General features: G+C 39.3%; 1 protein-coding gene across 1 annotated transcript in view; it reads left to right on the forward strand.

The window, feature by feature from the left end:
• THSD7B (thrombospondin type 1 domain containing 7B) overlaps positions 1 to 15,165 on the forward strand; it is a 627,465-nt gene that overhangs the window by 365,750 nt on the left and 246,550 nt on the right. The window contains exons 13-14 of the mRNA XM_043573363.1: positions 8,874 to 9,068; positions 14,600 to 14,866. Coding sequence (XP_043429298.1) covers positions 8,874 to 9,068; positions 14,600 to 14,866 — 462 coding nt within the window. The remainder of the gene's footprint in view (positions 1 to 8,873; positions 9,069 to 14,599; positions 14,867 to 15,165) is intronic.

Below are 15,165 nucleotides of genomic sequence, written 5' to 3' on the forward strand. Positions count from 1 at the left end.
TTGTTCTTTTTGTGGCTAAATTTGTGGTAATCTGTTACAGTGGCAACAGGAAAACAATCCCCTGGAAATAAATTAGCATTTTAAAAAATGGGGCATTTCTGAAACTAAAGGAAAGTGTTGGGCTTCCCAACAGAGTGCTTCTGTGCCCCTGCCTCTTACTCCACAGTGGCTTCAAAGAACCCATCTCTGTCTTTAGTGGCACCTCAATGTGTGTCAGTCACTTGTTGGGAGACCTGTGCATACACAAGCCAGACCCAGGCTTACCAGTCCTGGGCCTCCCCACCTAGTGGTGAATCGTGTGTATGGCAGGCTTCGTATTTTTTAGGTGCTTCTTAATTTATACACTTAATCTAATCAGATTTCTCTCTGCAGCCTGTCATTAAGGCTTTAGGGAAAAGGACAGGGTAAAGGCCACCTCAGATGGAATATGGATGCAAATGCAGGAGAAGTGTCTGTCAGACAAGAAGAATAAAAGTTTTCCTCTTGCTGACAGAGTGGGTCCTGGGGAAGAAACACTAAGAACCTGGGGAAAGGGGAAGTAGAGCTGAATGAATGTCCGTGCTGGTTGCTCTGACTCAGGGCTGATGTTGTCAGGGTAGAGGGCTTGGCTAATGAAAGGGAAGGAAGCTGAAGAGTTTGTGCTCCATGTTCTGTTTGGAACTCTGGGAAGAGGTGACCTATAGGGGCCCCACTCCATAAGGAGGGCCTTAGTGGCTCCCCAGATGTTCTTAGAGTTTCTTCTGCTGTAGAGTCTCCAGAAGTTCCTGCCTGCCCCAGGGAGGGTGAGGTGGCTGCTGGTGCTGTCTGGCAGGCATAACAGAAGAATCTGCTCTGGGTTCCCCAGGGCACGGATCACATGGCCCCAGCAGGTACCAGGACAGGCTAGGCCTCCTCAGCTAGAGGAATATTGTCCCTGAACAGGCTGAGAGGGAATCACCATGAGGTTTTGCGCTTGAGAAGAGACTCCAGCAGTGAATGACACCAAGGTCAGCAGTCATCAAGTGGACAAGGGCCACTGCAGGTGTTGGAAGAGTCCCAGAGAGCTTCTGAAGGATCTTGGCAATCCAAGACCCTTGCTGGGTTCCATACCCCGATGTCAAAGGGGGAAGTGGCTGAAAGAGGGAGACCGAAAAGAATCTACCTTAAAAGAGTTATTATAAATAGGAAGGACACTAATTAAAAGAGCCCAAACTGAGATAGCTTTAATTGGGCATTTGTACTTTTCCTGATTACCTACCAACAAGGGAGCTTTTAAGGACAATTGCATCAGTCTATCAAAATAATTGGAAGGAAATGCAGTTTTGCCCTTAGACTCAGCAAGAGGTGGTCTCCTCTAACTCCTGTGTGTTTGAGGGCTCTTCTCTGGCCTTCTTCCAGCTTCCTTCCCACTCATGCAGAAGGAGAACCCCCCAAGCCAGCTTCCCTAACCACCCCCTATCTAAACTGTCTAGTTCTTAGAACCCTAGAATTTCCTGCCCATATGGCCCGAAGCAAGCTTCAAGGACAAAAGAGGGCTCTTGTGAGTCTGACCTGAGGAAATCTGTGTCTAGCTATGTGTATATTCTAGACCTGAGGGTGGGTCACAGGCAGCTGACTTGTGAATGGAGTTTTGCAGGACTGACAACAGTCCCATTCCCAAGTGCAAGAAGGTTGCTCCTGGGGTAGAATTCAACTGGGAATGAGAAGGGAAGAAAGGGGGCTAAGGTGTGGGACTGGATGCAAGCACATACCAGACTGAAACTTGAAGTCCTCCCAGAATTTTTATTGTAACCTAGCTAAGTCCTTATGAAAGCAAATACGTTAAGGTAGCAGAATAGAATGAATCGATGACACATTTATTAATGTTAATTTTTAATTCCTTAGACTTTTGGTTTATGACATCTTCTTACATTTTCACACCAGACCCCATATATGCTATGGGCAGCCTGGCATAATGTCATTAGGTTGGTAACTTCCCAGATACAGACCTTGTAATTCTATGCATGATGGATCTTCTCAAAGATAGGGAAGTAGAGTCCTGGGAGTGTGCTTAGCAAGGAAAGGAAGCCAGCCCACCATAGTGCTGGCTCTCGGCACAGGCCTGTGGTATGTCAAGCCCCTGGCTTGGCTCAAGTTGTTTTTACTGGATATATCTTACTCTGCTTACCTGTGTCAGTCCTTCCAGAAAGCTGCTCTGCCCAGTGCCAGAGGCCCCAGGGCTATGCTTTTGCAGGGCCTTGAGAGTAGTGACCTTTTATTTCTACATTTCTTCCATCTGTGTACCCCCAGCCACAGTGCAGGGCCTGACATAGAGAACATGCTGGTTGTGCTGATCAGCTGTTGTCCATCGTTTTTGCTCCATGACCTGCATGTAAATAGAGCTTTGCACTCGAAGCTGCTCAGGGTTGCAGGACAGCAAGCTCATAGAGCCCCTCTGGTTTTCTAGCATGTCATTCCTGTTCCCTGGAAATCATGGCCTCTTGAAAGAAACTCTTCTTAACCTTTCTTGTCAACTGTTAAAATTGGACTCTAGTCCAGAGCGGTGTGGATCAAGTAATGTGGTTGTCCTTGGTGAAGGTGAGGAGTGTAAACAGACAGGAAGTAGCAATCTCCATCACACACTTAGTCTTCCCAGGCAGGACATCATCCTTTCTTACAAGGACAGCAACCCCTGCCCTCCTCATAACATAATTGAGAAGAACACCATTTTATCACAGCATGTCTGAATATCTCAATCTAGAGGTGACAGGGGGCAGAAAGCCTAACTGTTTAGTAATAGTTAATAATCTGATGATTTGAGTCCTCATGGAAGCCTGAGAAGGCTGCCTAAACCTCCCACATTGAACAGCAGGCAGTTCTTTAAAAATTAACTCAGACACACTGAGAATTCATAGAGGACCTTGCTTTGTTTCTTCTGCTGAATAATCAGATAAATTTACACTGTGAGTCAGGGCATTCCTTTTCATGCTGCTAAAATCAAAAAGAGTGAGGTAACAGGGGAAAGCTATTAGTAACTCTGGTCTTCTTTTTGTGATTTTTATTTATTTTTTTCTTCCAAGTCTCAGCTTGTCTCATAATTATGAGAAAGGTGAAGAAACTGAACTCCGTTCTATGTGTGTTAGCTACTGTGAATGGGAAAATACAACCTTGGGTTTTACAAAGGTTTCTGGAGAGTTCCAGGTCACCCCTGCCCTACCCATTTACCAGGTGACTGTTGTATGAGAGCGCTTGTCTGAGTGGCTCGGCTCAAACACCTGCTTCTCCATTATTCCTTAAGAATACTCAGCTGTCCCAGACAGCTAGTCTGACAACTTTCTGTCCAAAGCTTAAGGTAGCTACATTTCCAACAGTGCCCAGTAACGAGATTGTTCTGCAGCTATTGGAGCTAATTTTACCCAAGAGTACAATTTTCCTCCAGCAAAGACAACAATATTCCAAGTTTAATAAAGGATTATCATTGAACATTGAATTGCCATCCCTTAAACAATTCAGTTCAGGTAGAAATGCATGACAGGAAGAGTCTGTAGTAAATGTCTCTCCCTTTCCTCATAGACTTTGCCTACTAGTGTAGTAGAGTACTTTAACTACTTAAAAACACCAAAAGGGAAATATTTGCTCTAGATTGTGGCCTGCAAGTGATTTGCTATGATCCAAAGGACCCAGGACTCAGAGTTAAACTAAATAGCAGATGTCTGACAGATAAATTCTCCCTAATGGCTTATTTTCAGCCTGCCTATTGTGCATCCTTTCTATTTAGGACTAAAGTACCTACTTTTCCTTTCTATATCAAGTTTCCTCACTGGTTATCTCCATTAGGGAGACTACAACATTGTACTATGGACTCTTGTCACTGCCACTATTGTAGCCTCCCAGAGGCCAGATTATTTTTATGTACATGTATATGTATATGTATGTGTAAACACAATGCTTTCATAATTGTTTATAGTTACTTATTGTGACTGGATGGATGGTTGGATGAGTGAATGGACCAAGTTTAGTAAGATAAACAGGGAACAAAATGTCGGTAATAAAGATCCAGGTGTATAAGCAAAGTCTGATGTTAAGACCACTGTATAAGTAGAGAAAATGACTTTAAGATGTAGTCCTGATTTTTAGGGGATGAACAATTTTTTTCTGGCCTTATCTCCTCTCTTGATCAGAAATTAAGCGTTAATGGTTCTAATGGTCAGAAAAGTTTGATAAATGCCCCTAAATATTAGATGTTAAAAATTCAGCTTTAGCATACAGTGGCATGTCACGTGTCTATGCTGGATAGGACCACCTCGGTGAGTGAGGTAAAAAGTTGCTAATGTGGGCAGCACTCTTCTGTGCAAATGTTCACTGTCCTCTCGTGACATTCTTAAGAGTTAAGGATTTTGATCTTAGTGCTTCTGGAAGGAATTCCCAATGGGCCTTGGATTTGTTTCTTTCTTTGTAGTTCTCTCCTCTGGTAGCTTAGACTCCTTTTTGTAAACCGTAACCGAATACACAGAGCATCACTTGGAAGTATAACAGACAATATCCTTGGGAGAGCCATGCAATCTTGGGAAGAAGCTACTGACCTCAACAGTATAATTCAAAGGAGACTCCAGTTACACTTCTTAGGAGTCAAGACTAATTGGTGGGATTTGGAGAATTTTTCCTGAACCAAGACAAGTGATGGTAGATTCTTCTTTCCTGGTGCTTGTTAGGTTTTTATTTCCAGTAGACTTCATTATAAAATTAGGTCAGTCTCCAGTTGAATGTGCCAAGTGCTTCAGTACTGTGCTAAGTACCTCATCTGCATCAATTTATTTTATGGTGTAGGCATTCTCCTTCTCATTGTATGGGTGAGTTAATTGAGTCTTCAGAGAGTTGACATAACTTGCTCAAGGTAACAAACAACAGCAACAAAATAGTCACTCTTAGTTCTGTTGGCACCAGGGTGTATAATTTTATCAGTACACTTTGCTATGTCAGTAGTAGGTCTTTTTTTTTTTTAATTTATTTTTGTAACGTTTTTTATTTTATTTTTGAGAGAGACAGAGACCGAGTACGAGCTGGGGAGGGGCACAGAGAGAGGGAGACACAGAATCTGAAGCAGGCTCCAGACTCTGAGTTGTCAGCACAGAGCCCAATACAGGGCTCGGACCCACAAACCGTGAGATCATGACCTAGGCTGAAGTCAGCCGCTTAACTGACTGAGCCACCCAAGCACCCCCTCAGTAGTATTTCTTAAAAGAATTTCTCTGACGTGATTAATCTACATAACTTTAATGACTAAAAACTATAGTGTAGATTTAAAGTAATTAATACATTTAAAAAATAGCTTTTCCTTAGGAGTTGGCCTAATGGAAGGAGGCTCTAAATTGGATCGTTCCAGTAGCTACTAGTGACCCTCATTTACTCTAAATATCTTATCTTTTTGTTTCCTGGTTTTCCAGTCCTTCAGACTTGGTGCTTGATATTTCTTCAGTAATTTCCTACCCTCTAGTAAAGTATATAGTTCAGTATCCAGCCATCCAATAAATATTTATTGAATGATTAATCTTCTACTAGAACATTCCCAAGAAGGAAATACTGATTTATGGTTTTGTGTCTAGTGATTTTTTTAGAATCTTGAGCTTGGAGAAATCTGAAAACAATAATGCCTGACTGTATGCTGATGATTTTATGATCTGTAGTGTGTCAGTTGCCACTCATCTTTGGGTCAAGAGACCGTCAGTAATAACACACAGCAGGGATCTTGAGATTAATGTGGGTGTCGTCCAACTTCATGCTACAACTGTGGATGCTTTCTTTGGCCCATAGAACTCCCTAAAGTCTCCATTAGATGACTCAAATATGCCTATTTGTATAGGAGCAATGGAACTAATTTGTTCTACCTAACCTAATTAAAATGTAGTGAATATGTTTATGTCATATTTGACATATTGTTTGACTAATGGGGATTTGAAGTTTAGTGCCAGAATCCTGTGAGATTCAATCATGGTTTTCTCCTTCATCCCTCAGATTTTTAGAATGACCAAGGAAGAAGTTAGGCCAAGGAGAATGATAGTGTGTGCATGTATACCTGTGAGAACTATCAGCCTGCTTGACATAAAATAAATTAAAAATTGCTCTAATTTTTTTAAAAACTTAAAATTAAAAAAATAAATACAAAGGGATTATAATTGATAGCATTTATTGAACCCTTAGTGTACAAGAGATACTGTTTTAAGATTTCTCACAACTCTTTGTTATAGGTATCTTATCATTTTAAAGATAGAGTCTAAGCACAAAGACTAAATAACTCAGTTCAAGATGTTTGGAATTGGAATTTGCATTCATACCATTTGACAAGAATGTCTATGGATTACATCATGCTATAGTTATTATTAATTTTTAATGCTTTTTCATTAATGTAAAATAGGTCAATATAGACATTCATAAGTCTAGTATTTGCTAATGTAATTTGCAGAATTTCAAAATATCACTGAATGTTTATCATAGTTGTCAAGTTATAAACTTACGTGAAGAATTATCTTAAAAAAACTTTATCAAAAAAAATACCTCATTTGTATATACATAGGAGTTCAGGTTTCAAATATCAATGCTTTTACAAAGTATTTAAATTTCCCCTTGATCAGTACATTGTTATCTTAAGGGAAACATATACCTTGGGAAGATAAGTCACCTAAATTGACTGCAGATTAGTTATCTAAACATGCAATTCCAGTAACATTTGCCTGCACCTTCCCTGAGATAAAGTATGTTGGTGTATTCATCATTAATGACTATAATAGTCCCAACAGGCCAAACACGGGGATGTTGGCTTTTTGTGCAGTGGATTTTGTTCCTAGGATGCAAATAAAAATCAAAACAAATTATTCAAAATCCGTGAATAATCCCACCTGCCACAGAGCAGATGCACAAATGGGGAAGTGTGTGTGCACCCATTATCATCTTAGCTAATTTCTTGGTCCTAAAGCATACACTGGGTTTGGCTTTCAGTTAAAACACACACACACACACACACACACACACACACACACACACACATTGAATTGTTGTCTGTGCTCAGAATAATGAAAGGAATTCAGAATATAAGAACGGGCAATTAAATGGAGCTCCTATGTACACTCAGCCTGCCTTACAGAAGTTTCTATATAAAGTATTCTTAACAATATTGATCCTAAGCTGTGGTAGGTTTTTTGCTTGTAACTTGGTGGATTTTAGAGTTGTAATAAAGATGACCTAAACTATGATTTCTTTAGGATGATGAATTCAGCAAATATCCAATAACATGCACCATATTTACAGACACGATGCCAAATGTAGGTTGTCAGTGGAAAGGCTTCATCAGAACCACCTGGGGCACTTAAAGTCAAAAATATTCCTAGAATTTTTTTTCCCCAGAGATGTTGATGCAGTAGGTTTGAAGGCATGCCATAGAATCTGTGTCTTCTCATAAACCTCCATGGCTAGGAATCCATTTAGAAGAGTAGTTTTCACCTAGGGCAACATTTGGCAATGTCTGGAACTTGCAGTTTTCACAACCAGGAGGATGTGTGTGCTGCTGGCATCTAGTAGGTAGAGGCCAGGGATGCTGCTAAATATCTTACAGTGCACAAGAAACACAGGTCTACACAACAAAGTATCCAACCCAAAATGGCAATAGTTGCAGGGTTGCAAAACACGGGTCTAGAGAATATAGACACAACCCTAGAGGGTCCATAATTAGGGTGAATAAAAGATGCACAAAAATATCCTTTATACTTAAATGTCACTAGCTCAAAGAATCAAATACAGAATTGAGGTAAAGTATTTATGAAATTTTGCTTAAGATTATTGGTTATTTTATGGTATGACTAGAAGCATTCTCATTGAAAAATGCTGTGAATAAGACATAACTGCCATTGATAGGGTATCTGTAATGTGAATTATCTGGATAGATGACACCTATACTTGAGAAAAAAGTATTGAAAATTTTTCATTGATCCTAAAATGTTAATAAGGAAAGGTTTACTAAGAAACAACATTTTTTTTTTTACTATTTTTTTATGTTCGTTTATTTTTGAGAGAACGAGTATGACCAGGGGAGTTGCAAAGAGAGGGACAGAGGATCTGAAGCAGGCCCCGTACTGAAAACAGAGCCCTATGTGGAACTCAAACTCCTGACCTGAGCCGAAGTTAGACACTTAATCAGCTGAGCCACCCACATGCCACAACACATTTTTTAAAAAAATAATGTTTTTATTTATTTTTGGGACAGAGAGAGACAAAGCATGAGCAGGGGAGGGGCAGAGAGAGAGAGAGGGAGACACAGAATACCAAGCAGGCTCCAGGCTCTGAGCTGTATGTCAGTCCAGAGCCCAATGTGGGGCTAGGATTCACAGACTGAGATCATGACCTGAGCCGAAGTTGGATCTTAACCGACTGAGCCACCCAGGCGCCCCATTTTTTTTTTTAATACTGGTTGTGAAGTGAAAATAGGATCACTCTTAGAAGAGCCATTTAAACAAGCAAAGTAAATTAAATCTAGGAAGAATTCACATGATTTTAATGGTTTTGTCCTTTTTTGTCCTCTATTACTCTTACATATTCTTTTAGTTTTAGATCATCCCTGGAGACCAGATACAAGCTCATGTACAATAAATTACAGAAAGTTATTTTGGTTGCTGTCAATGTAACCAAATTGGATTAATAATGAAACCAATTAAATCCTCAAATACCTCCACTGGCAAGGGTAAACCTTTAATTTCCAGAGAGAAATAGGGTTAGCTATGTTAAACACACATAGTCACAGTGATAACCAAATTTGCAAACACTGGGGGGATTCTGCTATTTTGTCGAAGAACCCGCAGCAGACTGATTGAATCAAAATAATACAAACAAATCCATGTGTTGTTGTTTTGTTTTGTTTTCTTGTAAAGCGGTCTCCTGCATCTCTGATGACAACCAGTCGGCAGAAATGATGGAATGCCTCAAGCAGACAAATGGCATGCCTCCCTTTGTGCAAGAATGCACGGTCCCGTGTCGAGATGACTGCACCTTCACGGTTTGGTCCAAGTTTACACCCTGTTCCACAGATTGTGAAACAACCCGAAGTCGACGGCGACAGCTCACAGGTAGGGTATGGGACAGCTCATAGGTAGGGCGTACCTTTCATTTCTTAGCTTCAGACAATAGATGTGTTTCTGAACCTGCCACAGAAGATGGAAGCTCCAGAAGGACTAGAAATGGTATCCGGTCTCTCCCTTTCCCAGCCAATTACTGACTTGATGTATCTTCTGTGCCTATGCCTGCCACGTAATATCTACTCATTTTTTGTGAAATGATATGGACCATTCTATAGCTATTAAGTTCCTCTCTATAGGACTTTATAATGTTTACAGTCTTAAATGGCAATATAGCCACAAGCTAGCTTGGAATAGTTAATGACAAAGATTCTGGTATTTTGTCATATCAGAATCTCAGCAAAGTTGATAGCAGTGACTGATGTGTAAAACCCATCAAAGGCAGATCTAATCTGTATCATTCTTTTTGCCATTACCTTACAAGCAATTTGACATTTTAAAATGTTAGTAGTGCAAGATAAGTCAAATTACATATATAGGTTCTGCTTTTGTGGTATATTATTTTGCTTCTGTTTGCATCCATGCAGTTTAATGGAAATTAAAGTAATTAATAGTTTAATCAAAGTGCTGGAGCTATTTTTGCCTGTAATATACAAATAATTGATGCAGTATAGCATATTGTACTACTACTCTAGATAAATATCCCAGAATTTCTTGTAGTTGTATTTGCATATCCAGAAAAACTTAATTTAGGTAATGAAGACCCAGAGGAAAAATGCCAAAATAATCACTGGGATAATAAAATTGGTGTTGACATTGAAGAATTAAGCACCGAAGACCATTTGTTCTTAAAAGCAATTTAAGGGCTAATTCTCTTGGTTTCAAATTCCCTTTGTTTGAATGCATTGCTTACAAGATTGTTTTAAATTTAACTCACTCTAATGGATTTACTTAATCGATGAGAGCCTTTAACAGGGTTTTTGCACACAACCCGGGAGCCCATTCATAATGTAGGTGAAATGTATAATCAAATAGAAACAGTCAAGTATGCTGCACTTTGTGCTTTTTTCCTCAAAATTCTGTGCATATATAACTTTATGCGGCATTGCTTGTGTTTCTAAAATGAAAATATTCTTACAGGGAATATAATGCAGTAGAATGTGTGTGACAGGAATAATTTCAAGTTCAGGTGTAACAGTTTTGAAGGAAAGGCTGTTTTTAATTAGTGGCCAGTTTTTGCCTTTTTCTTTGTTCTTGAGGGTTTACTGATGGTATTTTATACCTGATAATTGAAAAAGAGAATATCAAAAATCCCAAGATATTTATTAAACTAGTGAATTTTGTTATAAATTGTCAAAGCTGACAAATTTAAAATAAACTTTTTGTGTAAATATTGGAAAAGCCATTGTATGCTTTGCTGCAAACTCTATCCTAAGAATTAATCCTACCAAAAAACTTAATTTTTTTCTGAATTATTATTAATTATGCTTTTTGCTTGCTAATGGACATTTGTGTGTCTTCATGTCTTGGAAATAACTGGTCAATTTTATGAAACACCTACATTGTAGGGGAAAAAAATCAACAATCATGTATTAGGTGTGTGGGGGGCAGTAGTGAATTGAAATTTGTCACTTCTTAAGACTTATTTTCATTGTTGTGATAATATGCTTGCATTTTGGTTTCTCATGTAACTTGGTGGTAAACTTAAGTAATCTCTAACATGAGCAGTAGTAAAAGGCATGGGCTTAGACTATAGAACAATGGGACTCTCTCTAACACAAACACATGGGAAGCACACAGTAATACTCGCCACTGCATGGAATAATGGGCCATTTAGGGTGTTGTTCTTGTTTTCCATTTTTATTTTTATTTTTTTTTCCATTTTTAACAACAGGCCTTAATTCAATATCTGAATGTTCTGGGTGTTGTACCTAAACGGGATCATCCTAGGTTTTAGATTGAATGGTATTTATAGTAGTTGTTTATACAGTGCTGAAAATAATCCATTGAGTGGATTTGTTCAGGTTATTAATATATAAAATAACTTGATAAATAATATTTAATATATTCTTAGAGTTTTATGTCTTGGGGGAACAGGCACAAATTTCCCTCTGACTTAAGTGGGGAAAAATATCTTTATAGTTGTATTAGCGGTAGACTTTTTTGTTATCTTGGTTTTTTTTTTCTTTTTGGTGTTTTTTTATTTGTTTTTAAGTACTAACTAGTCCTGAATCCACAAGTTAATGCTAATTATTTACTATAATGTAATCAAAGTAAAGGACCAGTGATAATTTGTTTCTTATTTTGAGAACCATTTCTGTATGAGTTTACTGCAATCTTTCTTGAAACAGTGGTGCCACATAATTAAGGATATCCCAAATACAGATATGGCATATATTAGTACAGAATGCTTGTTCTGCCAGCAACTTTTGGTTGCCTTGTAGATTAGTATCTTCCTATTCTGTCTTGCTCTCACTTTCTCCTTTTGTCTTCACTTTCTCCCCCACTCTACCACTTTTTAAATCTTACTTTCTTAATGAACAGTTTACTTACGTGTGCTAGGCCTTAGGAATACTACTGGGAATAGATAAGCATCCTACTTTAAGAGCTTCCACTGTAATGGAAGATAGAGAATTTATTACAGTTACAACCCAGTATACCACTTGTGACAATAGCTGTGATATTAGTGCTACATTAGTTTCTTAATGCTTCTGTAACAAATTACCACAAATTTAGTGGCTTAAAAAGAACACAGATTTATTCTGAGTTGTATAGGTCTAAAATAAACGTATGTGTCACCAGACTGAAAACAAAATGTTGGATCTTCATGCCTTTCTGGATGCTCTAGGGGAAATTCCTTTCCTTTTTCTAGCTTCTAGAGGCTGTCCACATTCCTTGGCTCATGACTCTTCTATCTTGAAATTCAGTAACATTGTGTCTCTCTGACCATTCTGCCTCTGGTTTAGGAAAGATTGTCTGCCCTGCAACTAGGTTGGACCCACACAAATAATCCAGAATAATCTCATCCCCAGGTCAATAATCTTAGTCACATCTACACAGTGCATTTTGCCATCTAAGGTAGCATAATTATAAGAAATAGGATGTGAGCACTCTTGGAAAGGCATAGCTTGTGGTAGGCAGAATAAAAGTACAGAAGAATACCTTTTCCAGGGGTAACTAATACTTTACCCCTGCCACAGAGGAAGTACAAGCAGGCATTAATTAGACTATGGAGAGAGGTTGGAACCAAGGAAAATTTCTGTTGTAAGAAATGCAAAGGCCAGAAACCAAGGAGTCATTTCCAGGAATTGAAAGATGCTTGTTTTGTCTAGCTTGTAACATGCCCCAGGCAGAGTGGCATCACACAGGCAGGAGGCAGGTGCTAATGGTATCAGATACTTAAGGGCCTTGATGACCATGGCAAGGAGCCTAGAACCATGGTAAGTCACTGAAGACTTTTAAGTAGATGAATGACATGATCAGACTTCCATCTTTGTGGGCTGGTTCTAACTGCAGAGTGGGGAGAAGATGAAAAGGAAAATAAGGTATAAAATATTAGAAGAAGCTGTTGTGATTTAAGCTGGATATCTGGAGATGGGCTAAATATGGGTGGTATTGGTCAGAATGGAAACAATGGACTGATTGAAGAGATACTTAGTCATTTGATATGATCTTTTTCATTAATCAGATACAGGTAGTCGGGTAGAGCAACAGAATTCAAGTCTGACATTTTACATTTTGACTTGGTCATGTTGGTATACTTGGTAAATGAAGATGGAGAAAGGAAGGCCCTGGTGTGAAAAGCTTGAGGATGGGTTTTGCCAGGTTGAGTTTGGCCTTTAAAGTTCCAGGCTGTGGCTCAGAATCTTGAGCAAGAAATCTAGAATGGAGATAATAATAAGGAATTTAAGAGCTGTAGATGATTTAAACTCTTTCTGTGGGTGGGGCACCTGGGTGGCTCAGTTGGTCTGTGCTGACAACTCAGAGCCTGGAGCCTTGGATATCCTCTCCCCTCCCTCTCCCCTCCCTCTCCCCTCCCTCTCCCCTCCCTCTCCCCTCCCTCTCCCCTCCCTCTCCCCTCCCTCTCCCCTCCCTCTCCCCTCCCTCTCCCCTCCCTCTCCCCTCCCTCTCCCCTCCCTCTCCCCTCCCTCTCCCCTCCCTCTCCCCTCCCTCTCCCCTCCCTCTCCCCTCCCTCTCCCCTCCCCTCCCCCTCAAAAATGAATAAACATAAAAAAAAAAGTTAAACTCTTTCTGTGGGTGAAGCTAATGGATCAGAAAAGAGAACCTAGTGATTGGTTTCTTTGTATCTCAACCAGTAAATTCTCATGGCCATGATAGAAGCTGTGTTTCCCAAACTTTTTCTCCCTAAATGCCCCTAATGGTAGAGGAAATGAATATATCCTCCCAGAGAGGTAGTGGCATGCCTGAAATTCCTGCAAGATCATTTCAGGTCCGGCAGGAATCCTTATTTATTGTGGTCATAAGCAGCATGTCAGACCATAGAGCCAATCATCCAGCAGCAACTGTAAAATTATATATAAACTATTTGACAGTGAGAAAATATCCCATGCATCAGCTTGTATTAAGCATTTCTAAAATAGCTATAAAGACTGGGAATAAGACCAGTAAGTAAATCAGCCTACTTCATTTTTCTATAGCCTGCCAAGACTGTAGCTGATGATTTATTAATGAGGTAACAAAAGATAATTATTAGATTTATTTGAGAATTTTTAGGAATCCAGTGGAAGTACATTGGCCAGAAAGTTGAAATCAAGTTACAGGCTGACTTGAAACCCCATTAAACATGATTATCAAGTACTCAGAGCAGTGGGAATTGATTCTGCATTCTCATTACTTATAGACAGAATCACAGCTAAAAGGTCCATCAAAGTCAATTGGTAAGGCAAAGTCATATTCTAGAATGCTTGAGTTAAAAAAGTCTCTCAAAGTGGAAGCCATGCCTTTTTCTCGGATTAAATTACCCAATGTTATTGGAACATTCATTTCATTGTGTCAGCATTTGTGAGCTACTTGATGGCAAGGACCAAAATAAGTTCTACTTTGTCTGCAGCACCCAGAGTGACACCTGACCTCGCTCCAGGGCCATTGTATGGGAGGGTGTCCTTTCATCCTTTGAATAAATAAACCATTATCAGAAATGTACTTCAAAGAGAAGGTGTTTATGTTGGTTTACCTGGAAACCATTAATTCCAAGGAAGACTGAGAGGCGATAATTTGCTTTTATCAACAAGTCACAGGGAAAATCATACTAAATGAATTAACAAAAATTTTCTAGCTGTTGAGTCACTGTAGCAAGCATCTTTTTTTAGTTTCTTTTTTTGGCACTCTCCAACATAAAACGATTTTTAATTTTATTTTTTCCAAAATAATTTTAATTTCACAGGTGCTTTGGGAATTGCTTTCACTGCCCTAAGATTTGCTTTCATGGCAATAAAGAATCAGGGAGGGCAGGGGGAGGCAATAGTGTAAGATTAAATTTTCTAAGAGCTAGTAAAGACAATAATGTGACTTTTTACAAAACCGATATGAAATTAATATAGCAATGTCTCTTTTTGGAACAGGGAAAAGCAGGAAGAAAGAGAAATGCCAGGACTCTGACCTGTACCCTCTCGTGGAAATGGAACTATGCCCTTGTAATGTATTTATATCTCAACCTTATGGAAACTGGTCAGATTGCATTATTCCAGAAGGCAGAAGAGAGTCTCAGCGAGGAGGATTTCGGGTGCAAGGAGAAAGCAAAGAATGTGGAAAAGGAATGCGCTTTCGAGCAATAGCCTGCTCTGATAAAAATGGAAGACCTGTTGACCCCTCATACTGCAGCAGCTCTGGTAAGGAGTACAGATGGGAACATACACAGCCCAGGAGATGTATCCATGGTCTAGAATTAGTAGCTTTGTTCTTTAAAAATTGTTTTATTTCTCCTTGGTCAATAACACACTACCTTTTGTAAAATGCAGGCATTTGGAATGCATAGATCCATATTTTACTGATTATTTGGAATGTGATTACTCTGGATCCTTAACTCCGTACTTTGGCCACTTGGTTAACTGTGGATGAGTACAGTTGCTCTACTTCACTGAAAAAGCCATATTTAATAAAAAACACATCTTGGGGTATGTTTTGGTGC

The sequence above is a fragment of the Prionailurus bengalensis genome, chromosome C1, assembly GCF_016509475.1.
Source record: "Prionailurus bengalensis isolate Pbe53 chromosome C1, Fcat_Pben_1.1_paternal_pri, whole genome shotgun sequence".
Taxonomy (NCBI): Eukaryota; Metazoa; Chordata; class Mammalia; order Carnivora; family Felidae; genus Prionailurus; species Prionailurus bengalensis.